General features: G+C 34.4%; 3 protein-coding genes across 3 annotated transcripts; 2 read left to right on the top strand and 1 right to left on the bottom strand.

Annotated features, from left to right (window-relative positions):
- Positions 1 to 3,437: 3,437 nt before the first annotated feature.
- LOC133862044 (uncharacterized) lies at positions 3,438 to 5,600 on the bottom strand. Its single transcript, XM_062297893.1, has 5 exons — positions 5,402 to 5,600; positions 5,196 to 5,335; positions 4,710 to 4,865; positions 4,099 to 4,336; positions 3,438 to 3,457 (listed from the first exon to the last, which is right to left on the bottom strand). The coding sequence occupies exons 1-5, from the start codon at positions 5,598 to 5,600 to the stop codon at positions 3,438 to 3,440; spliced, it is 753 nt and encodes a 250-aa protein (XP_062153877.1).
- Positions 5,601 to 16,323: 10,723 nt separating this feature from the next.
- LOC133859261 (cold and drought-regulated protein CORA-like) lies at positions 16,324 to 18,220 on the top strand. Its single transcript, XM_062294595.1, has 2 exons — positions 16,324 to 16,474; positions 17,694 to 18,220. Exons 1-2 carry the CDS (start codon positions 16,360 to 16,362, stop codon positions 18,047 to 18,049), a joined length of 471 nt encoding a protein of 156 aa, XP_062150579.1. The 5' UTR covers positions 16,324 to 16,359; the 3' UTR covers positions 18,050 to 18,220.
- Positions 18,221 to 23,645: 5,425 nt separating this feature from the next.
- Positions 23,646 to 25,006, top strand: LOC133862033 (uncharacterized). Its single transcript, XM_062297872.1, has 2 exons — positions 23,646 to 23,748; positions 24,438 to 25,006. The coding sequence occupies exons 1-2, from the start codon at positions 23,646 to 23,648 to the stop codon at positions 25,004 to 25,006; spliced, it is 672 nt and encodes a 223-aa protein (XP_062153856.1).
- The last annotated feature ends 1,624 nt before the right edge of the window (positions 25,007 to 26,630 follow it).

Genomic DNA, 26,630 nt, shown 5'->3' with positions numbered 1-26,630 from the left:
AGTCGAACAAATTAAGACGGTGACTACGGAAGATCACCAACCCAAAAAGAAAAAAAAGAAAAAAAAGAAAGAAGACTTGGGGAAGGTCGAAAGCATCCTCCATACTTGGATTCTAATTTACTCCCACTTTCGGTCCCCAAAGCCAAGATTTTTTATTTATTTAATTGGTTTTTATTTTTATTTTTTTAACGGGATAAATGGAAGGCAAGCTAAGATTCATTTGTTACTGAACATGACATAGGTTCTACTTCTAGCCATTATTTCAATTTATGATTTTTTTTTTCTTTTTTACAAAGATTATTTTCAAATTTGGAGAAAATTCTTTCAATTAATTAGTTTTTTACATTTATTACATTGACGTATGTCCTTATTTCTTCAAGAATTAAAAACGAATGTGAGAATCTAGATTAGATATTCAGAATGTAACTCGCAAATTGTTATTTTTACTTTTCTCAACTAGGACCCATTATTTTGATTGGCAATTGGAACATTTTATTTCCAAATCTTACCAACTTTTGAATCCTATTCCAGTGTGGTCTGTTCGTAACATTACAAAAAAACCGGCTTTTAGAGCCATTTTTGTTAAAACGGCTCCAATTGGAGCCGATTTAGTTCAAACCGACTCTAATTGGAGCCGCTTCATACAAACGGCTCAAATTGAAGCCGTTTTAATCAAAACGGCTCAACATGGAGCCGCTTAAACAAAACGGCTCCATTTGGAGCCGCATTAACTAAAACGGCTCCAATTGGAGCTGTTTTTCTAAGGTGTCTCGAATTAAAGCCGTTTTTAAACGGCTCCAATTTGAGCCGCTTTATGATAAACGGCTCTACCGTTCTAACGAGACGAATCCATTTGGAGCCACATTGAATAAAACGGCTCCAATTGGAGCCGTTTTTCTAAGGCGTCTCCAATTTGAGACATTTTAAAACGGCTCCAACTGGAGTCGCTTTATAAGAAACGGCTCTAAATTGGAGCCGTTTTATTGAAAACGACTCTAAATTGGAGCCATGTTATTGAAAACGGCTCTAATTGGAGTTGCATTGTTAAAACGGCTCTAATTAGAGCCATTTGTATAAAAGCAGCTTCAATTGAAGCCGATTTATAGCAAATTAAAACGGCTCTAATTGGAGCCGATTTAAAAAGCCTCCAATTGAGGCACGTTTTGTTAAAACGCTTGTAATTAGAGTCATTTTTGTTAAAACACTTCTAATTCAAGCATTTTTGTTAAAACTCCACTTGAAGCTGTTTTGAAATTGAAGTCGTTTTAAAAAATAAAAAGAACTCCATTTATAATAACCTTAACCCTAGGATTTAAGATTTCAAGACTGATTCGTTTATGAGTTGAGCTTAATTGAATAGTTGATCTCGAATTAAAACCGATCTATAAAATGTGTGTTCAAGCTCGTTGAGAATGCCCCATTCGAGTCGATGCGGGTTACTCGACAAACTCAGCTCAACTAGAGCTCGAGCTAGGTTATTAAATTTTTTAAGTTCAAACCCGAATTTGAAAATAACTCGCAATTATATCATGTTAGAGTTCGTTATATATATATGGCATATGTATCATGTTAGAGTTCATTATATATATATATGGATAATTTTTCAATCTTGAACTAGTACCAATCTATAAAATGTGTGTTTAAGTTCGACTCGCTCATTTAAAACTTGGGCAAGCTCAAACTCAAACTCGTTGAGATTGCTATTCGAGTTCATAAATTAATGATATATGTATAATGTGAGCAAGTAGTTATAAGTCTAATATATTTTATATAACTAAGTAACTATAATATAAGTATAAAATATATATATATATATATATATATATATATATATATATACACACACACACACACTAATTATATACTAACTATATTTACAATATATGTTATATATATACTAAGTATTAATAATTTATTAATATGTTAGTTTAACATATATATAAAACGACTCCAACCGGAGTCGTTTTCTCGAAAAAAAAAAAAAAAAAAAAAAAAAAAAAAAAAAAAAAAAAAAAAAAAACGGTTGTAGTTGGTTTAGGCGTGCGCGCAGGACAGGAAATTGTCATGCGCACACACCCCAACTGCCAAATCACAAAACTTTCCCACATCTCACAGCACGTACTGGGGGTGGGTATTGGGGGAATCGGGAACGGTAAGGGGTTTTCCGCCTACCGTCCCGACTTTGTCGGTGAAGTTGGTAACTTCACCGACTTTCTTCCGACGAGATTTATTTCGACCATTACCGGTGACGGTAACCGGTCGGCAATCGGTTAAAGGTTTGCTTTGTTGTTACTGTTAGTTTGTTTGTACAAAAAAAAAAAAATGAGAGACTCTGCTGTTAGACTGATGAGAAAAATGGCTTCTACGTCGCTGGTTCGTGAGGCGGCAAGACTACGGTTATGGTGGTGGTGACGACGGCGGCGATGGGCTTGATTTAGTAGAAATTCAACTCAACAAAAAGGAGACCAGGAAATTCCACACTTAGCTTGACATGCAACAAATTCTCCAAAACAAATACACGAAAAACACAAAACGGACAAAATCAGAACAAAAAGAACATCACAATGTGCATAAAAAAATAAAAACGAACAGATTCACAGAGAGAAAGACAAAGACAGAGACAAATTCACTCACAGAATTTGCAGTTTAAATTTTACCATAAAATATATGAGGATGAGAGAGAATTCGAAGCGTTTTCAGCAAGCGAGCGAGAGAGAGAGAGAGAGAGAGAGAGAGAGAGAGCGTGGATTTTTAGGCAAATAGAGAATAAAGGACAGGAACTGAAACAATGAGACGTATGTAATACACAGTGAGCAAGAGCACGTACACCTTAATCATGTTTTCCATTACGAATCAAAGATAGGTCTCCTTGTGCATAGAACTGTGCAGCAGTGTCAACTAGTTTTATAGGCTATCATTATTCATTGTAGCAAAAGATATGGATAGAAATGAAATGAAAAGGCATAGATATCTTTCTTTAAGTATTTTTAAGAGGCTGGCTGTCAACTAGTTTACAGGCTATCAATCCTTGTTTGTTAAGCAACATTACGGTACACAGTCGTGCGTCCGTTGCAGTGGAGGTTCTCAAAAGGAGAGATCACGTGGCTCATCTGACTTTGATTTGGCTTGTATTAAAAAAGCTGGCCAACAACCATTAATGGTAAAACAGCAACGTAAAAAGAAAAAGGAAAAAACAGCAACGTGGCTCATGGTGCTTTAGATGTGTGTTAAAAAATAAAGAGTAATTTAAAAGTAATAAATAAATAAAATACTTTAATTCTTATATAATACTTCACTAAAATAATTAAACAAAAAATAATTTAAAAGTTCACAAACCAAATTAAAATTTGCTAAATAAAACTAACATAAATTAAATATTAAATAACATCCCTTAATTTGATCCTATCAATAATCAAATTAAACTAAAAAACTTGATTTTATTCCTTCCATGTGATACCTGCAATAATCAAATAAATCAAAACATAAGCATAGTAAATTTTACAAACTAAATTTTATGTAAAAATAATAATAATATAATGGGATAATTACACTTAACCCCCCTGATTTATCCACGGTGTGGCGATTTACCCCCCAATGTACCAAAATTGGTACATGACCCCCCGAACTTGCCAACGTGTGGCAAAATCAACATTCCGTCCAATCGACCGTTCGTTTGGACGGAAAATCGGTCACGTGCAAGTTACGTGACCTTTTAAGACAAAGACCCTCCCCAAGTCACGTGACTTGCACGTGACCGACTTTCCATCCAAACGAACGGTCGATTAGACGGAAGGTTGATTTTGCCACACGTTGGCAAGTTCGGGGGGATCATGTACCAATTTTGGTACATTGGGGGGTAAATCGCCACATCGTGGATAAATCAGGGGAGTTAAGTGTAATTATCCCTAATATAAATAAAAATACCTCGAACTAACAAAGAGACATCTTTCAACAAAGTACATTCTTCAAGCCTTAATCTGCATCATATGTGATGAAATTGGATATTATTTCTATCACAATAAATTTTTTAAAAAATTAATAAATCAATGAATAATTGGAACAATTAACAAAATATGAAATTTATTTTGTTACCATTACCTGAGTCAAGCTTGTAACTCTCTTCATCTTCAACGTTAAACAAGTATGATTCATGTGCACTATTGGGAGAAAATCTCAACCAATTTTGAGTACATACAAGAGCCTCAACTGTTTTTGGAGCCAAAGAACCTCGATAAGGATCTATCACACGACCACCGGTGCTAAATGTTGACTCGGAAGCAATCGTGGTAATTGGAATTGCCAATAAATCTCGCGCTATCTCAGCGAGGATTGGAAACTTTGTCGAATTTACTTTCCACCACATTAAAATATCAAAGTTTTCACTAGGTGTCTCAACATCCTCCAAAAAATATTGTTCTATTTATGTCTTACATTGCATCAAATTTCGAGACGCCCGAAATGAATGAAAATTCTGTAAAAAAGTAGTTCTAGACCTAGAACTACCAACTAATGTTGTATCACTCCGCACTTCATCATTTGATAACATAGACCCACTTCTAATATTTTTAGAACCACTGGCGTAGTACTCATATAACCGACCCAATACCCACTTCAGTTGAGAATCAATTCTTTCCGCTTTCTCAGCCCCAAAACAAGTATGATTCATGTGCACTAATGGGAGAAAATCTCAACCAATTTTGAGTACATACAAGAGCCTCAACTGTTTTTGGAGCCAAAGAACTTCGATAAGGATCTATCACACGACCACCGGTGCTAAATGCTGAGTCGGAAGCAACCGTGGTAATTGGAATTGCCAATACATCTCGCGCTATCTCAGCGAGGATTGGAAACTTTGTCGAATTTACCTTCCACCACATTAAAATATCAAAGTTTTCACTAGGTGTCTCAACATCCTCCAAAAAATATTGTTCTATTTATGTCTTACATTGCATCAAATTTCGAGACGCCCGAAATGAATGAAAATTCTGTAAAAAAGTAGTTCTAGACCTAGAACTACCAACTAATGTTGTATCACTCCGCACTTCATCATTTGATAACATAGACCCACTTCCAATATTTTTAGAACCACTGGCGTAGTACTCATATAACTGACCCAATACCCACTTCAGTTGAGAATCAATTCTTTCTGCTTTCTCAGCCCCAAAACTAAGTCGAAACCAATATTACAAACTAGCCATCTTGTAACGTAGATCAAGCAAACTAGCCACAAACAACAACGGGTTAATCTTCTCAACATCTCCCCAATACTTATCATATTTTACTTTCATTCTATTCGCCATGGTATTCAACAACGGATCACTACTTTCAGAATATTCTGTCAAACATGAATAAACAGAACAAAGTACATCGAAATATAAATAGGAAGTTGAGTGCAAGGAACCAGAGATTTGCATTGTGACATCATAAAACACTTGCAAGAACTTAATAAAGTGACGGATATTATGCCAATCATCATTAGTCGGAGAACCCAACCCCCTTTTTCCACCACCATCCTCGTACAAATAGTTTAAAAAATGTCCATCTTCATCTATCATAAGTTCAAATGCCCTTTGGTACTTCTCTGCCACCTCCAACATCATATAAGTAGAATTTCATCTAGTAGAAACATCAAGTGTCAAGGAAGCATTGCACTCAACATTTTTTCTTTCTGAACAAGACTTAAAAAGGGCTAGTCTTTGGGAGATGTGAAAATGACTTGTTGTTGTTGTTGTACCATTGTTGTTGTACCATTGTTGTACTCCAAGAGTGCAAGGATCATTTCCCTAAACATAGACACTTGAGAGATGTGAAAATGACTTCTAGGAAACAAGTCCTCCACTATGAAAAGATGAAGTCCTCCACTATGAAAAAGATGAAGTCCTCCACTATATATGATTGTTTAATTTATTAGCTTTTAGATTTGTATGCAATTAGTCATAACTAATTTTCATAATATTTATTCATCACCAACCTTTGCTCGCCAATTATATTTTCTCTGCTGTTCAAACATCTTGCCTCGACAACCTAATTAAGGACAGCCTTCATTAATATTTAGAATATATATCTTGGTAGATCAAACAAGGTTTTCCTCCAACACAATTTATTAAAGGCATGTAACATGTATTATTAGTAAGAAAAAAATATAAAAAATGCATATAAGAATTAATCGCATGCATTTTGAACATATATCGAGATATTACATATTCTTCTCTTATGACATTTTTGGTGATCATATATTATAACAACCCAACAACTAGAATCAAAACATGTAACAAGACTTTAAGACTAATGATATTCTTTATTCCCATTTATCCCACTCATGTCATACTGACCGATGTAAGTATGATAAAAAGGTTACCAATGACAAGTAGAGTAAAGTACTCATGAATTTTCCAACCCAAAAATAAAACCTAACACTGGCCTGTCTCAAATTTTGGACTTTGCTTTTTTATATTAGTTTTTTTAAGAATATAGATTATCAATTATGCCAAAAGTTTAAACTATTAAAAATATTTAATTTAATTGTTTAATCAAATATTCTAATACTTTTTCTTTTTCTTTTTTGTTATAAAAAATGAAAGTAGCTAGAAACAGAAGGAACTTGGTACTTTGAAGGCAGGAATACGAGAACACCATATATGAGAGTGGTTAATTTGTGCGCAAACTCACTTGCATGATCATCTCGTGAAGCTACAACTTCAGATGAGAGAGAGTATAAGAACGAGGGCAAAGAGAGCACAAAGGAAGTAACATATATAGCAAAGATTTTGAATTGCCATTATGTTGAAGTTTCTGGGGAATTATAAAATATGGGAATAATAGCGGAAGAAGATAGTACCAGACAGACAAAGAATTACGGATAGTTCGGTGTTGAACACCTATATACATCCAACACTCTGAATGGCCTTTAAGGTTACATTGTGCTCTCATTCACTTTGTTTACAATACAAATGTCTCAATTTATAGGGTAGTGATTAAATACAAATATGGTAATATAACCTGTAAATAGATAATATTTCAATATCATGAACTAAATATTGTTAGAAATATTCAACATATTGCTTAAACTAACATGCGCAGCGGAAAACAAATAAGACAAGTTCAGGCTTACCTCTAGCCATATTTGCTCAAGCGTTTCCACGATCCATCTGAAGAACAAAAAAAGATTATTTGAGGGATCTTCTAACCTATGCCTATGACTGTATTGCCATACTGATGGTGTACACATGCTATTAATTTATAGGCTAGGTCAGGGACCCTCAAATATGGTAAATACTGTATTGTTCCTCCCATCAAGGAAACAATATTATTAATTGATTTTAAATCAATTAATCGATTCCATTACGGTAATTTAATTAATTAAATTACTTAACCGTAATATCGTATATACTATTTATTTATTAAATATAATAAACACCATATATGTGGCATATAGGCCATATATGGAGATAATATTTTACATTCTCCCACTTGGCCTTTATGACACATAACCTTATGGTATTAGGTTTCTTAGTTTGGCCAATCACTTATGGAATCCTCCCACTCAGATAAGAAATGTTTCACACGAATCATGGCGGTAAAACCATTATAAAATTAGGTCGTCCCTTCCATGTTTCACAATATAAAACACTTCTTATATGAGTACCTTATGGATAATCAAGCTTTATGAATGAACTTCTTATAAGTCATTCGGGTCCAACTTTATTTATCCTCATGAATAAAATAACAAATGTGCACAAAATTTTTATTATAATAACTTTATGTCTATAAACTAAAAAGAGACAAATCAAGCAAAAGAATGAATTAATGAGTTTCATATACTCCGCATGACTTTATTCTTTCTTTACCAGTAAACTTTAAGTCATAGGATCCGCAATCATTAATTCAGTACTTATATGCTCAATAGACCCTTAATGTTATCTCTCGTACTGAGATACTTGATGTCGATTTACTTCTGCTTCCACTCTTTATTCTTATAAAAGAAGATTATAGTAGAATTAACGCAGGGTGTCTTTATGGTCTAACTGTAAAATCGACAATATTGAGACTTTCAACAGAATGTCTCATCCATCATGCCTGTGTACTAAGTTCATAGCACGCTAGACTTTTAGCTTTCTTGGTAGACGTAGCAACTATAGTCTGCATACTGCATCTTTAAGATATATCTCTAAAAAAAATATATATACCCTAAAGTAAATTTTCTACTATTTACACAATCAGCAAAACTCAAATCTGAACAACTAACCACCTTCAAATGGAAAGTGTATCCTTAGGTTAAGTTGTACTTCTTGGTTCCTTGCATATACCGCAAGACTTTATTTGCAGCACTTTATTGACCCAATATACTTATTGTCAGTCATATGGTTATGTATAATGCAGACGCTTAAAACTTTTTATCTGCCCTTATTCTAATACCTTTTGGGACATTAATCTGCATTTAATTGGTCCCTCTTAATTGCTACTGAAGGTGCATAATCCTTCATTCTAAATCTTTCCAAAACTTTTTCAATGTAGGCCTTCTGAGACAATGTTAATACTCTTTATGTCTCTGTGAATCTCTATGTCAAAAGACATAAGAGATTTCACCCAAATCCTTCATTTCAAAGTTTGTGAAATGAACTTTATGTAGCAAACCTAAATCACCACTTGCAAAAATAATATCCATATATAGGACTAGAAAGATTATGGTATTCTCACTGACCTTAAGGTATATATACTAATTAACAAGGTTTTTCAATAAACAATAAAATAATAACCTTGTAAAAAGTATATCACCGATGAGAGATCTATCACAGCCCATAAATAGAATTCCTTAATTTGCAAGCTTTCTGACTATTATTTATAAAACCCTTTTAATTGTTTCATATAAACCTCTTACTTGAGATCCCTATTCTCGAAAGTTGTTCTCACATCCATTTGATGTAGCTCTAGGTCAAAAATGAGCTACTAATGCTATGATTATCTTGATGAACCATTCTTAGACACTGGAGAGAATGTTTTACTACAATCAATGCCTTCCTTATGAGTAAAACCATTGGCTGCGAGTCTAGCTTGACTTTTGAGCAATGGATTTATCTCTTACTTCATGGCGCTGAATCTCAATGTGGAGTTTTCTCCACTCATAGCATGTGAAAACAAATTTGGATCATCTTTATGTCCAATGTCAACATCAGACTCTGGGAGATATACAACATGATCACTAAGAATTGTTGATCTCCTTATTCTATAGGATTTTTCTTAATTCTACTTCCTCTGCATTTTGCAATGGGAGAATAGATTTTGAACTTGTTCTGTATGAGTTGGTTGTTCTATAAGTGATTGTGGCTCAGGATAATCAATTTAATTTTCCCTGAATACAATCAATCATCCTCTATGAGGAGGAGATTTGGCCAACTCTAGTGCTTCCTCAAATTCCAATTTATGTGAATGAGCACTCCTACTAGGTTCCGCATCCTCTAGAAATTTTACAATCTACAACTCTAGGATTATATGAAGAATAATAAAACATGAAAACCCTTTAAATTTTACTAGATAGCTTATAAAAGATCCGCTGGTTGTCCTCGAATCTAATTTCCTAAGGCGAAGATTATAAATCCTCTCTTTAGCAAGGCAACCCCATATGTGTAAATAATTTAAACTAAGCTTCCATCTATTTCATACTTTAAAAGGTGTCTTAAGGACAACCTTAGATGGAATCCATATACACAACGGTCTTCAAAGCTTTACTCTATAAGGGTAATAGCATATTAGTATTACTAATCATTTCCCCTTTTGTGTGTACCTACCTTAATACTCTATGGCTATATTAGATCTTATGATCTTCATATTGTTTCTCTTCTTCTTCCTTATAGGTATTGAAAGCATTCAATACCACAGCTTTAATATTTAGAAGATAGAGATACATAAACTTTATATGGTCATCACTAAAAGAGATAAAAAAATCTCTGACCATTTAGGCAATGAGTATGAAAAGGTCAACACCTTTCAATGTACAATGATCTCAAGAATCTCAAAATGCTCTCTTTGGCACCTCTAATGGTCTTGTTGGTATGCTTTCACTTATGCAGTCCACACAAGCACCAAAGTCAGTAAATTACCGACTTTTATTTTCTATATGGAGATATATTTCAATCTCCAAAGCCATAACAAGAGCATTTTTAAATTCTCAAAGACTCTACTTTACGTCAACATCAGTATGCAGAAATAAACAAATAATTTTGTTTCAAAAATTGGGATGTAGGTCAATTTTAAATAGACTTTAATTAAACCCCAACCAATATTCCACCCAAAAAATAAGAAAAATTTCAAGTTTAAAATAAAATTGAAATTTTTAACAAGCCAAACTAGAAAATAAATTTCTAAAAGATTATGGAATATAAATCATTTTTTAGGTAAAAAATATAACTGAATTTCAAAATTAACCTATAGATCCCAACAACCTCAAATTATAAATACGTGTTATTCACTTTAAAAAAAAATATCTGCATTTGTGTTGACAATGTGGATTGTTAAACCATAATCAATCCACAACATATTTGAATGAGTCACTACAAGAGATTCACGACATACTAGATATATGAGATTATCTTTATTTTAAGTCATTTCTTTTACTTCATGCAATTTTTCTTTATATGCCCTTAATTTTCCTTATTTCATGAGAAATATGTATCTTAATTGCCATAATACTTTATTGGCACCTTATTCTCATACTTTAAGTGTTGGACATGATTGCATTTATTGGTCCTTCCCTTGACATGAGTAATCATGTGAACACTTTATGAATTCTCTCATATCCTTGAACACACATGGTTAGAAGTTTATTTACTAACCATTTATTCTTACGTGTGTTACAAGATAAAATTCTACATTTAGAAGAGACAATTCAAAAAATAAAATGACCAATAATGACTCAAAAATCTCAATCTTTAGGGACTTAAGCTAAACTACAATATCCTTCATTCTCATAATGGAATTAGAAACACTCAAATGAAAAGGCATATTAATCATTTTCCAGTCAGAAAAATATTACCATAATGTATTGGAATATAAAACTACCAAAAGGTAGAGTAATAGGAATAGCTGCAATCACCAAGAATATTAAAATAAAAAAAAATACTTTAATGCTATGGAGTAACTTTATTTTAAATTGGTTAATGCCAATTTAAATAGTAAATAATAAATTTCAACCTACCTGTGGGCAAAGGTTGCATCATGCATGAAATTTACTCTTTATTAATAAGACTAAAGCAAATTTAAATATTAAAAAATAAAATTCTTCGTACCTTTGGGCAACCGAAAGAAATTTTACTTTTAATACTAAATTTGTTATCTTATTCTAATTAAGTCAAAAAAAAAAAAAAAACTTCCCTTTGGGGATAAGTAATTAAATTTATGAATTAACTACAAGACGATGTCAACTTTATTTTAAATTAGCCAATGCCAATTTAAATAGTAAATTTCAACCTACCTTTGGGCAAAGGTTGCTTCACGCATGAAATTTACTCTTTATTAATAAGACTAATAAATTTAAATATTAATAAATAAAATTCTTCGTACCTTTGGGCAACCGAGAGAAATTTTACTTTTAATACTAAATTTGTTATCTCATTCTAATTAAGTCACAAAAATAAAAACTTCCCTTTGGGGATAGGTAATTAAATTTATAAATTAATTACAATACGATGTTCATTTTTCTATATGAAGTTCATGTGTAAGATCCTTATGCAATTATTACAAAATTAGGATGCTTTGGCTCTCCCAAAATCATAATAATCACACTGTAATTCATGAACATCTAATAAATCTTTATGAGGTTCATGCGTGTAATCCTGATGTAATTATCATTAAAATTTGGGATGCTGTGGCTCCCCAAAATCATTATGATAATTGCGACTTCATTAACATCTAACAACTTTATAGATACCCCCTTAATAGCCCCAGGAATATAACAAACCAATACCTAAATGAGGTAAACAGCATTTTCCATGGTGCAACCAGGTGAGTTCCCAGGAAAGTGAGGGGGGTCACTTGGACACACTTAAATCCCAAGACTTTCCTAGCCAGAACTTTTCTAGACATTGCATTCTTGGATATTACTGTCACCAACGTATATGGTATTGTTAATTATTCTTAGGTCTATGCATCAAGTAATTTATATTTAATGTGAAAGGAAATAATTAAAATATATTCCCCAATTCATGTATTAAGGAAATAATGATATTAACACAAAACAGTGTAAATAATAAAGGGAATAAAACCTTAATGTGAAAGCATAAAACTAGGCTTAGCTCAATGGTTTGAATCTTGTAATAATTGACTCAAAGGTCCTAAGTTTAAATCTCTACCTAAGCCTTATTTTTCCTTATTTTCACAAAATTCAAAAGGGTCATTGTATTGGGCTGGCCCAATATGATCAGCCGACTTAATCGGGTCAGGTTTCTTGCTACATATTAATCGGGTCGGGTCTCTGTATTTGTCACTTAATGGGCCTCCCCTTTTTTGTTTTTTTTTTATTATTATTTTTATAAACTAGAAAGGGATCAACATTCGGGTCAGCCCATTTCAATGGGCAAAACCGAATGGGTCGGGTTACTTCTGGATCGGACTGGACCAAACGGGTTAGCCCCTTTTTTTTGACAAAATTCAAAACCAGATCGGGCATGGGTTAAAACACCCATACCCGGAACCCGACCAGCAATTTGACCCGAATATTGCCCAACCCTAACCCGGAATTCTTTTGAACCCAAACCCGAAACCCGATTTACTTGACGGGTCGAAACACTACCCGGAACCCGATACCCTTAACTTTTGAAACCCTAACCCCAACCCGCGCCGCCGCCACCACCCTTTACTCCTGATGCGCCAGCCAAGATAGGCCGCCGCTGTGACGAGCACGGCAACCCATAAGGCTCGCCGTTTGCTGGAGAAGCAGCGGCCAAAAAGGCCGCTGCTTGGAGCACTGTCGGCAACCCATGGGTCGCCAACTTCTGGAGAAGCAGCGGCCTTGCAGCGCTGTCGGCAACCCTTGGGTCGCCGATTGCTGGAGAAGCAGCAGCCTTTCGGCCGCTGCTTGTAGTGCTCTTGGCGACCCAAGGGTCGCCGATTACTGGAGGAGCAGCGGCTTTTCGGTCGCTGCTTGCAGCGTTGTCGGCGACCCTTGGGTCGCCGACCACTGGTGATGCACGGCGACGGTGGGTGATCCTTCAGGGTTTCCAAACAAGGGCAAAAGGGTAATTAGCACAGATTTATGGGTTTCTATTGTAGTAACCTGTAATGCTTAAACAATATTGCAATCCAGAACAAAATATTGCAATAGTGCGTAAACAATATTATCAAAAAATAATGAACAACAACAAATAAAATATATTGAATTCGTTATTGATAATGCATAGCAAAACTATACGCTAAGCAACACGGCATAGAGGCTGGCTCTGATACCACATGTTATAAATATTCAACATTTTGCTTCAACTAACATGCGCAGCGGAAAACAAATAAGACAGGATTCAAGCTTACCTCTAGCCATATTTGCTCAAGCGTTTCCACGATCCATCTGAAGAACAAAAAAAGATTATTTGAGGGATCTTCTAACCTATGCCTATGATTGTATTGCCGTACTGATGGTGTACACAAGCTATTAATTTATAGGCTAAGTCAGGGACCCTCAAATATAGTAAATACCGTATTGTTCCTCCTATCAAGGAAACAATATTATTAATTGATTTTAAATCAATTAATCGATTCCATTACGGTAATTTAATTAATTAAATTACCTAACCGTAATACCGTATATACTATTTATTTATTAAATATAATAAACACCATATATGTGGCATATAGGCCATATATAGAGATAATATCTTACAAATATGGCATATAAAGAAAATATAATATATTTTTCATATATTCTGATAATTCTTGGCTCTTAAAAGAAACTATGATTTTATCACTTCAAGTTCTTTAATTATCAAGCGATGAGACGAAGACCATTGCAGCCCTAACCTATTTTTATAAGGAACATGTATATATATATATTTTGAGCAATCCTTCTCACATGCAAGTTGCCATTCTCTTCTGACAGTACCGGTTTTTATATTTTTATTATTTCCTTGAAATTAAAAATCATTAAGCAAAATTGTAAAAGAAAGTTTTTTGAAAAAGAAATAAAGAAAACTATTGTCCAAAAATTCAGAAAAGGAAAAAAAATAAAATAAAAACTAAAAATAAAAAAAGGTCTCAATTTCTATACTTGAATTAAGAAATTTCAGTTAGATGAAATTATGTGCTTCTCGCAAGGCTGGATGAAACAGTTATTGAAGTTAACATTCTCTTGTTCCTTTTGTTAGAACAGTACTCCACTCTAACTAATACAATAACCCACAAATTGTTATACAAAACACACTATATTATACCCAAAACGCATTCAGCTAAATGCAATACAAAACAAATAAAACACATATCTTCTAAACTTTTCTAATGCCCATCTAGCAGTATTGCAATGAATCCTCATTTTACGCTACCTTTGCCACGTATCCTTAGAAAATCGAGTTTTGCCATGCGTGTAACTCCTCAAGTCCACACCTAACTTTTTCCAATGCAATATTTTACTAAACCCCTTTCATTTACTTCAAACAAAACTTCTGCAACTTTGTAAAGCTAACTCCTCCCATTGTTACACTTTTCAGAAATGACCATTGCTCCCCGTAAAATATTATAAATGAAATTTTTTGACAATGAAACTATCATTCCATATGAGATGAAACCAGTTGAACAGACGATCAGATGATCAGAAGAAATGGGCCAAGGGGCTAAAAGATATTTTTCTAGGAGCCAGTAGGCAAAAAAACAACCTTATAATTTTGTTTTTTTTACCTTAAAACTTTTTTTTTCTTAAAAATTAAGGAGAGGCCATAACCTATTCTGGATCCCTTAGCTTCCTCCGTCCCTGAATATGCCTTTCTCATCTGCGTCATGCATGATGCATTGACACGCCTCTCTCTCACTCTCACGACTCATCCCTCATTGATGGCCATAATTGGGTCGTCTGACTTGTATGTATGGCAACTGTCCAGAGTAAGTGAGATCCACATTAAAGTACATGTATGGATCTGACAAATAATTTATGGCTACCCCCGAAAAAAAGAAGAGAAGAAAGATAATGACTGAACAAAATTTATGAAAGGTTAAATTACGTTTAATATCCAGTGATCATTTTGGTACTAATATAATCTAAATTAAATGGACTAAATAAGTAATACAGATAATGAGATAAATGTATAGGGAGCAGTTCCCCTCCAATTGGGGACTCTACCATCTTCTCTCATTTTTAAATTGGAGATATTGTTTGTAAAAAAAAAAAAAAAATTGCATATGAAAGTAAGGGTTTAGCCAAGTCACTCAATTATAGTTCTAAGAGAGTTTAGTCCAACCATGTTAGACTAGGGGCCAATGGCAATTCATGTTCGCCAATTAGATTGGGTCGTATTGAGTTATAAATATAAGATTATATATATATATATGTGAATCTTAACCTGCCTCATTTAATTAAATAGGTCAAATATCTCAATCTTAACTCTCTAATTTTATTTTGGGTTCATATAAAAAATTGTCTGCCGGCCACTATGTCTCGTGTTAGGTTCGGATCGTGTCGAAGCATATATATGTATAAGACTATATAAGTTAATTTTAACCCAACCCATTTAATTAAACAGATTAGACTACTCAATCATAACCCTTTAATTTCGTGTAGGATTCGTATCAAATTTGCGAATCATATCAAAAATTATTAGCCCTACATTAAATCTCTCAACCAAACACAGCCCTCTAATTAATTCCTCCTCCACGCCCATAGTGGCCACTGCCACCCCACTTTTACCCTACCTAATCCCATTTCAGCCACTTTCAACCTCCCCTTCCAACCCTAACAACAACTACTATACAAACTGAATTAGAAGATTGAGAATTGAATCGGCAGGGTTGACTAGAAAGTGGACCTGTCGTCTCATTTATGATACAAGAACTTTCAGAATTTTTTTCATTGACATTGAGAGTGCTATAACAAGATATATATATATATATATATATATATATGTCGGTCTCATCCATGATTTCTACGACTGCTGCTAGATTTGATGAAGCGGATATTATTGCATAGATAAGATAAGATTGAAAATATGAAGGATCGACAACTCAACAACCAACCATAATATTGTAGGGCCTTCCGATCCAAATTTATTGTTTCTGGCGCTCGATCTCTTTAATATTGGCCTATAAATAAGGAAAAGAAAGACTGATTTTATCATCACTTTCCTCCAATATTTTCTTTGTTAAGTTTCACGGTTCTGCTGTTTGCTAAGAAAAATGGGTTCCAAGGCTTTTCTTTTGCTAGCTCTTTTGTTGGCCATTGTTCTTCTCATCTCTTCGGAGGTGGCAGCGAGGGACCTGGCCGAGACTGCTTCCTCTGACCAGAAAACGGGTGCGATATGATGGGATCTACATTGTGCTGCCTTAAGATTTATTTTGATTTGTGATTTCAAAACGTATGATTTTTAAAATAGCGATTCGAAAATACGAATTTATAAAACGCATTTATAAACGTTTGGTAAAATCACAGTCTAGCTTTTAAATTTGTATGTTTTTAAAAAATGCAACCCCTTCCCTTCTTTTTCCACATTTTTAAATCGCAATTTTTTATAAACGAACTTTGAAACGATAATTTTTTTGTGATTTGAATTAAAATTGTAGTTTTGGTTTACTAAATCGCAAATGTCAAAAGTAGGAGTGTACATGCTCACGGATATTAAATGCCTGCATCCGCTATCGATCCGCACCTATCCGCTACATGCTATCCGTTATCTGCACATGCGGATGTGAATAACGAAAACCATTATCCGCAAGTGCGGATGCGGATAGCAGTTTTAGGGTATGTGGATGTGAATAATAACTGCATCCGTATACCCTTTATATCTAATATTTTTTTATTTTTTCTATATATATTCCACTTATGAATGTGTAATATTTAGACAGTTTATGCTTTTTAGGTTATGAATTTGTAATTTCTTTTTTTTTTTTTTTATGTTGGATTTGTAATTTATGTTTTTTTATGTATGCCGGCTTAATTGTTATGCTCGTTGAATCATAGATAAAAAAAAATATATAAGGGTATTTCTTGTAAGCACTGATTACCACGAATACTTTTAGGTCATATCCATCATCCCATTTTTTTCTCGGTTTTACATATTTTTTGTATTGTATTATATTTTTAAAACAAGCCCAAAAGACTAAAAGTCAGTCAAAATTATTTTTAAGAGCGTTTAAAATAGGCCAATTATCTATTTGTGGATGCAGATGCGGATATCTAAAAGTGATATCCACATTTTTGCAAGTGCGGGTATCGCAAATAACTGCACAGATATCCACATGTATATCCCTAGCTAGTCAAAATGTTCGGTACGTGCTACATTTCACGCATGCAGTTTTTGTTTTGAATGAATTTAATTTTGCTGTGTCACAATGATCAGTGGTGTCATTGTTCCTGAGCTTAAAATAACTGCGTTTGCTTACACATAGAATAGGTATATTTTTTTAGGACTTCGGAAACATGTTTTTCATTACGTGTGTAAATAATTGTCATGCAATATTATTGTCACGATAAATTACATCATATTAACATGTTTTATTACTTGCACGTGCAGTGGAGGCCACCAAAGAGGCCAATGGAGTAGATGATGCCAAATACGGTGGATATGGAGGAAACCCTGGTGGGGGATACCCAGGTGGCGGATATGGGGGGAACCCTGGCCAGGGAGGTTACAATGGCGGTCGAGGTGGATATGGAGGAAACCCTGGAGGTGGCTATGGGGGGAACCCAGGTCATGGCGGCAATGGCCATGGAGGTTACAATGGGGGCCGAGGTGGATATGGCGGCAGCCGAGGGCGCTGCTACTATGGATGTTGTAGGGTGGGTTACAATGGAAGGGGCTGCAGTAGATGCTGCTCTTATGCTGGTGAAGCTGTTGATGCAGAGACCGAAGCCAAGCCTCAAAACTAAAGCAACATAATTATCTAAATTATATATCGTGCTCAATTCCGTTGTAATGTTATAAATAAAGCTAAAATGAGATGTAGAAATAAAATCACGAGTCGATGTCTATGACATCCTCAATCCCTCATGCTTTATTGTAATGCACATGTTTTGTACCAATTAATGAATAATTTTTCAGGTCTGTACCAGTTCAGAATGTTGCATGTCACATAACATATTCATTCTTATTATTTGAGTATTGCGTTTTAGTAGACCGGCCTATACGACTTAATAATATGACAGTGAAAATTAATCATTAATGAATTAATACTTGTAAAAAAAATTAAAAATCATTGGTTAATTTTCATTGCAATTTCATCTCAATTGAGATTGAAAATTAGTTAAAGTATATCCAGGCAAGATTTGTGAGGTTATGAAACTAGACTACAGTTACGGTAATTAAATAATACAAAACAATTACATTCAATCTAACCGTGCAAAATTTGATATCATCAACCAACAAACAAAAGCAAAGCAAAAAACAAAGAAACCAAAGATCAATTAAAAATCTCCAAATTTACTCTACAGTTGGCAGTACCTCAACCCATGCTGAGCTCAACCTATACACGTCTTTTTGCAGTCCCTATGTCTGTCAGATTAGAAAGTTGAAAATGCATGCTGAGACAAAATCTTCGACGACCAGCAAAGCTCTGGGTCGCTCATAATTCAACTTTAATGGCTAGTTGCCACTACCTCATCTCTCCAAATGTCTGTCGATTGGAGCTATTGAGAAGTTCAAACAGCCAACTAAGCTTTATCCTCAACAGTCACCAACAACAGATGGGGTGGCTGCGCGGCTGCTCTGCCATAATAGATATGGTGGGCATGAGTTGGCCGCGTGGTCATCTCCTCTTATATATAACAAATAGAAGTGGCTAGACGACTACCATTTTCACAATAAACAAAGTGGCCAACCCTTCCTATAGTATGGAGTGCACGGCCGCACAGCCACCCCCTCTCACAGTTGGACAATATTTAGAATGCCAACTCAAATCAACATGATCATCACAAAAGAAACAGAATCATCTCATAATCAAAAGAACACGCATGGAAAATTCAATCTTGTCATACAAGCAGCCAAGTCATTGAAGTCAATAATAAATAACTCTCTTTACTTATGTATTGCGATTTGTGTTAGAATATATATTAAGAATGGATGCTAAATGTATTAAGAATGTATTCTAAATATATTCAGAATATAATATTATTGATTTATATTTCCTAGTCCAGATTGATTTATGTTTCCTTGTATAAGTCGATTTAGGTTTACTTATATTGGTCAACTTATTTAACTATAAATGGAAACCTATGTATTGTAAACAATCAAGTTATTGAGTATAATGTAGCCATTTGAGCTTTACCATGTGGACGTAAGTCATAGACCGAATCACGTAAATTCTCTATTTCTTTTCTCTCTCTTGCTTCTGCTATTATTCCGCTTTTATTCTATTTTTGATTTTACACAAGTTTTAACATGGTATCAAAGCCATCTTTCCTTGGCCTAAACAATCTAGTCATGCTTCCATGCTCTGTCAAGAGTTTTTTGCATTTGAAACTCCACCCCTCCAAATTCGTCCAAAAAAAAAAAAAGGTGGTGCTGAGTTCAAAGTCATCGCTGCTTTCTACGAGTCCTAGCCGCCGTTGCTTTTGCTTAACTAGTTCAATCACAATTGAGTGTGTCACAGTATAGATGTTCTTGGTCTTTTGTGTTTCATTTAGGGATGTGCATAAAGTTTCCATTAGAGAATATATATTTTTGTGAAGGCCATGCCTCACATTCAAGTTAAGTTGGGTAAGGAGTTATCCAGACTATATGTACTTTATAAAAAAATAAAAATAAAAAAAAAAATAGAAGAAGAAGAAGAATCTCTGGATCACATCATGTGCGCCAAGCGCAATTCGGATTCAGTACGCCAACTTGACAACAGCCCAAGTGGGGTCACTCATTTTTTTTTTCTACTTTGACTTCACGTGTGTCCAATTCGAGTAAGTCGACTCGATAACCGCCCAAGTGGGCTCATCTTTTTTTCTTTTTTTCTTTTTCTTCACCCGCAGTCATCCCCTAATTGGTTCTTTGCCCACAACACCTACTGATAACTGCTCAATTGGGCTGATCTTTTTTTTTTTCTTCTTGGCCCCTAATCGGTTCTTGGCCTACAACGCCTACTGAAAACTACCCAAGCAGGCTCATCAAATTTTTTTTTTTCAAAAAAAAAAAATTAAAGAAAGAAAGAGAAGAAGAAAAAGTGGATCATTCATTTTTTTTAGGCTCAAGTCAACATTCGTCAATTTTCACCACCGACTGTCAAAATTAGAAGAAGAAGAAGAAGAAAAGTGGATCATTCATTTTTTTCAAGCCCATGTCAGCATTCATCAGTTTTCACCACTGACTGTCACCTGCTGCCCGCCAACCTATTGTCTCCTTCAACAGCGTCCGTCAGTCTTCACCCCAACATCCGTTTTCTATTTTCAAACTCAAGCTTCCAAAATTTTCTATCTTGAGTTTGAGAGGGGATGTTAGAATATATTATAAATATATTCACAATATAATATTATTTATTTATATTTTCTAGTCTAGATCGATTTGTATTTTCTTGTATAAGTCGATTTAGGTTTGCTTGTATAGGTCGACTTATTCAACTATAAATAGAGACATATACATTGTAAACAATCAAGTTATTGAACACAATGTAGCCTTTAGGCTTTACGTTGTTGACGTAGGTCATAGACCGAACCACGTAACTTTTTTATTTCTTTTCTCTCTTACTTCCGCTTTTATTTTATTTTAAATTTATACACAAATCTCAACAATATAAATTCCTAAAATCATGGAAACATATATATATATATATATATATGTCTCTTACATCTTGTATACATAGACATCTCATGCATGTATATGCTATTTATATAGTTAAAATCACTTCTTCTTTTCTTTTCTTTTTTCACTCATGGCAAAGAGGTCGACTCCTCCAACAGCATAAGGTTTTTCTTTTTCTTTTTCTTATAAAGTTCTAACTGATGTATCTATTTTTTAAGTTAAACAAATTATGAATTGACGTGTCAAATATATTATGCGTCTAGTGTGACATGTACTTGCCTAATATAAGCTAGCTGACTAGATTGTCTATACAACTGTCTTTTTTTTCTTTTCTTTTTTTTATTTTGAACAGTCTTTCTTTTTATTAAGTGGACATGAATCATTGGGGAAAAAAAAAGTTGTCGAACGTATGCCTGTGACGTCTTTGTTCTTTAATTAGTCAAAATAATGGGATTGCGTCCTTCTGCATGAATATCCACGTGTTCGAAACCATGTAGCCAGATCGCCACGTAGTCAAAACCCTGACAGCATTTAGATGAGTGTAAAAAAGTGATCAACATGAGTACCCCAATTTCATCGCTTGGCGACATAATTTCAGACTACTTGGGATCGACATGAATACCCCAATTTCTTCACTTGGCGACATAATTTCGGCCTAACAAGTCTTGCTCATTTGGGCTTTCATTACCGCCCCCTTCTTTGACGCCTGAATTGGACTCATGATTTGAATGCCTCTTCTTCTTTTTTTCTTTCTTTTTTCTTTTTTTTTTTTGTGATTTTTTATCAAGTATTCTAATTCATTTATAACCAAACAGTAATTTGGGCTAACTCATGACTGGATAATTACCGAACATAGAGGTCCAGTCAGGATCTGCAGATTAATCCATGACCCCATCACCAACCCAACGTCACTTTAAGAATTGAGCATTGAAACGAGAGTTATGCTTGAATGGTTGGCCCCAAAAGAAAGGTACGTAGCACCCAATAAGTCTCGAAATTGAGACCTCAAGAGATAATATCCCTAAAAGTTTCAAGCCTTAACCACTAGGCCACTCTCTTAGGGTTGAATGCCTCTTTTTTCACATTACTTAATCCTAAATTGTTTTTTCTTTTTTTCTTTTTCTAATCGGATGCATGTTATGTTTGATAAATAAGTTGCTAATTAAACAACACCAAAAGGTTAGGTTGAGGACAACAGTTGGAGACGTATAAAGTTTGTCCAATTGAGAAATTGAAAAAATAAAAGGATAATTTCATAAAAAGGTATCGAGTTATACACTATTTTGAAATGTTTTACTTAAGGATATTCTGTTAGGATTTGCTGTTAAATCCTAACGGAATACCAGAAATATCCTTTTTTTTTTAAGAAAAAAAAAAAGTGCGAAGATTTAGGTGTTGGTCAAAATTTAACGGAATTTACAAAAATAATTATGCTCGAATTTTTGAAAATTTTTTTTTAAAAAAAAAAAGATATTTTGTATATTTTGGCAGGATTTAACAGCAAATCCTAACGGGGTACCTTTAAGTGAGACATCTGGAAACGTGGATACCCAGTTTGAGACGTTTTCTAGTTCAGTATCCTTATCTTAAAATGACGTATAATTCAATACCCTTTTATGAAGTTATTCCACAAATAAATAAATAAAAAATGAAAACATGAACTAATTCATTGCATGGATTTGGACAGAGTGCAAATAGCCAACTCTAGTAATTGTATACAATACGATAAGTTAATATGAAAGAGCAAGTGAGTCCCACATCTGTTAATTAGGGATCAAGATCTTCTTAAATTATTTATCTGAATTTTAGAGAATTTAAGCAGGTAATTGTAAGAGATCACTTATGAGACCCACTTAACCAAATAAAAATTGGTTTGCTCAACCACTTATCCGGTCAGTGTGTCTCATAAGTGGTCTCTCACAATCATCTGCTCAAATTTTCCTAAATTCGGGCAAATTATTTGAGAGCATCCTAATCTGTTAATTAGACACCAATGAAGTAAAAAAGTAGGTGAACCTCACACCTTGCTATCAGTGCCAATTAAGAACCTCGACAATTTCAAAAATAAATAAATAAATAAATTCTCAAATTACATGAATTCATGCCCTTTTTTATATCGAACAACATGAAAAATGCTACATACTAAAGATATGACATTTTATTGAAGCAACCAACAAAAAAAATAAAAATCATTTCAAAAAGGTTTTTTCTTCACTTTTAAAGAGACGCTTCTTCTTTATTAAACCAAAATATAATTTTTTGTTCAAAACCTTTATACGACAAAAAGTGTAAGAATCTGATAAAAATATATTCAATTCTCATTATTAACATGTCACATTTTTTAATATGTAACATTTATCATGTTGTTCGATATATAAAACGACATAAATTTAAGTAATTTAAAAATATGCGATTTTAAAAAAATTATATGAAATCCTCGACAAACTAATTGCACCCGATTCCGTTCCCATTGCATATCATAATTAATGTTAATTAGTACGTGCCGAACTCTCAACTTGACTTGCAAGTTGCCACCACTTCATCCCTAAATGGGTACAGATGTCCTCTCTGGTCAATCTACACGTATATCGAAGCTCTAGATCCCTTGGATAAACAAAAAGCTCTAGATATATCGTAATAAACGACACCACAGTTGTGTACGTAGTGTTATCCATCTTTTAGTGCCCCTCCAGGGCTATATAAGTGACCATGCATGGAGAGCTTTCCTATTCACCCAGAAAAATGAATTCCAGAATTTTGATTTTCTTAGGACTTCTCTTTGCAGTCGTTCTTCTTGTCTCTTCAGCTCTAGTAGAAGCAGAGACATCCAACGATGAGAACAAACGTACGTTAGAATAACACTCCCATTACTGTTTAAAGTTTTCTCCTCTTTTTTTTTTTTTTCTATTTACTTTCCTCATAACGAAGCTATTTCTTTCCATGAGACACTTCGTTCTTTACGAATTTCACATTTATTTATAATTTGTTCCCCTTTTTACTGTGATATTACAAATGGATTTCTTGTTTACAATTTTTTTTCCTTCTTAATTACTATGAGAAGGTTGCAAGTGGATTTTTTTTTTTTAAATTAAATTTTTTCTGCATGTGTGATCTCAAAAAAGTACCCTTTAATTCGATTTTCAAAATCAAAAGATAATACTCTTATATTTTAAAAAATGTACAGTATTCTTGTTAATGATAATTTAGTTGTTTCATATGTTTTTTCTGTCGAGGCTTAAAATTAATTTGGAAATTAAGAAGAAGCAAATTCACACACAAACTTAAAATATGTCCGAGATGAGTTATAAAGCTAGCTAATTTATGAGGCATACGTACATGTGATCCTGACGTCTAGGGGGGGATAAATTGTAGTGTTTTTCTTTACTTTTTACTATGATATACGGTTGCAAATGGATTTAAGGTTTACATGTTTAATTACATTATGGTTGAACCCTTTTTTTTTTTCAACTTGTGTACATGTAATCTAAATTACAATCACGTCATTCCTGTACAATTACTTGATACTACATGCAGAAGAACCGAGCCAAGTACTAGATGCGATAAAGGATGGTGTAAGTGGAGGCAGTAAAGGTGGAGGTAGCGGTAGCGGTGGAGGCAAGGGGGGAGGCGGCAAAGGCGGTGGTTATGAAGAAGACAGTGTTGGAGTAAATCACCACGGTGGCGGTGGTGGTGGAGGTCACCACGGTGGCGGTGGAAAAGGTGGTGGCAAGGGGGGAGGCGGCAAAGGCGGTGGTTATGAAGAAGAAAGTGTTGGAGTAAATCACCATGGTGGCGGTGGTGGTGGAGGTCACCACGGTGGCGGTGGCAAAGGTGGAGGTGGAGGTGGAGGTTATGAAGAAGACAGTGTTGGAGTAAATCACCACGGTGGCGGTGGCGGTTATGGTGGTGGTGGAGGTCACCACGGTGGCGGTGGTGGTGGAGGCCGAGGTGGCAGTGGTTATGGCGGTGGTTATGGAGGTGGAGGCGGGTACTGCAAGTATCGAAGATGCTGTGGTGGTTATGGCGGTTATGGAGGTTGCCAAAAGTGGTGCTGCTATGCAAGTGAGCCTCATGATCAGAAGGAAACTGAAGTCAAGCTCTAGAACTAAAGCTCAGAAATATGTACCTAGGCACCTAGCTAGGGCTTGAGAAAACACATATGTTAACTAAAGCTCAGGAATAATATGTAATATATAATGAATAAATTGCAGGCAGGCATGCAGGCAGCCGGCAGGGGTCCTATATTCCAATATATATGTGCATGCCTTAGCTATGGAGATCATCCAAATTAAGTTGAACCTCTAGGGACACTAGTCCTTGTAGCTTTTGTATCATGTACTTGCGGCCATATGCCATGATTGTATATGAATGAGATAATAACTTTTGTGCCTTAAGCAAGTTTCTCCATTCTCTTATGATCAGTTTACAAAGCACAACATAAACTACTAGTACTATAGTATCATATATTTTATTCTACTCGGCTTTCTCGAACTTCAAAGCTAAGTCGTCACAAAAATTTGGGTATTAATTACTCTAATGATCAGGTTTTTTTTTTCAAAGATAATGATCAGTTTTTAAGGAGTACTTGAATTGGAATTCGCTTTTTTCTTTTCTTGTATAATGCATGTGTTTCGAATTTATGAAAATTTAGAAATGTACATAATTTTGAAAATTTAGAAATGTACATAATTTTGAAAGATTAGTTGTAAGACTTAGCTATCTGATCAAATAAGTGATTAGATAACTCAATTTTTATTTGATTAGGTGTAAGGACGGAACCAAAAACTCTAATGGGCAAGAGCCAAGGGTAAAAAAAATTTGTTGGTATGGATAATAGGCTAAATTTTTTATTTTTTTTTTCTTTATTGGAATTGAGGGAGGCCACGGCCTATACCTTAAATTTGTCCTTGAGGACATGTTATCAAGGCAACAAAAAAAAAATCAATCCAAAATGAATTTTCTTCACTTTTGAAGAGAAATTTTTTCTTTACTAAACTAAAAGACAATTTTTTTGCTTAAAGCTTTTTATACAACCTAAAGTGTAAGAACCTGATAAAAATATACTCAAATTGTTAACATGTCACATTTTTAATATATAAAATTTCAACAACTAACTGTAAGCACGAGTTTTCTTCAAAACCTAATAATTTTTTCAGACCCTTCGAGTGTCCCTCATTTTTCATTCAGCATCAACTACTACAGTACTCAAATTAGTCTGGGTTCAGCAACCAGAACCAGTAACAAAGATACTATACCCAGCGCTGCTTCCTCTGCCTCCTCAAATACCACTTCAGCTGCATGCCTTCAACTCCACATCTTCCTTAAAACCAGAGCTTCAGAACAAAAACCCATCTCTACAAACCTTCATGCAAGCTGAATAACCCTCCTCTTGTTGCCTCCTCATATACCCAGGTTCAAAATGTCACAATTTCAACAATTTACAGAGGCCTTTTCTTTTCTTTGTTCTGTTTTTTACCCCTTTATTTGCTTCCTGTACTTTGGAAGTGCAAAGTATGGTTTATGGTTTATAGAATTTTTTGTTCTTTAACCTTAATATTTTTTTTCTCCAAGAAATTTAGTGGGGGCCATGCCCCTGCTGGCTCCCCCCCTTCCTCCGTCTATGATTAGGTGGCCGGGTCTTAAAAGTAGTCTCTTACAAACACTTGTTCGATCAAATCTCACCAAATCATATAAATAAAGAATCAAATAAAAAACGAAGAAAAATAT

The sequence above is a fragment of the Alnus glutinosa genome, chromosome 2, assembly GCF_958979055.1.
Source record: "Alnus glutinosa chromosome 2, dhAlnGlut1.1, whole genome shotgun sequence".
NCBI classification, from domain to species: domain Eukaryota; kingdom Viridiplantae; phylum Streptophyta; class Magnoliopsida; order Fagales; family Betulaceae; genus Alnus; species Alnus glutinosa.
The sequence above is the reverse complement of the archived record's forward strand: the minus strand, read 5'-3'. Positions and strand labels throughout refer to the sequence as shown.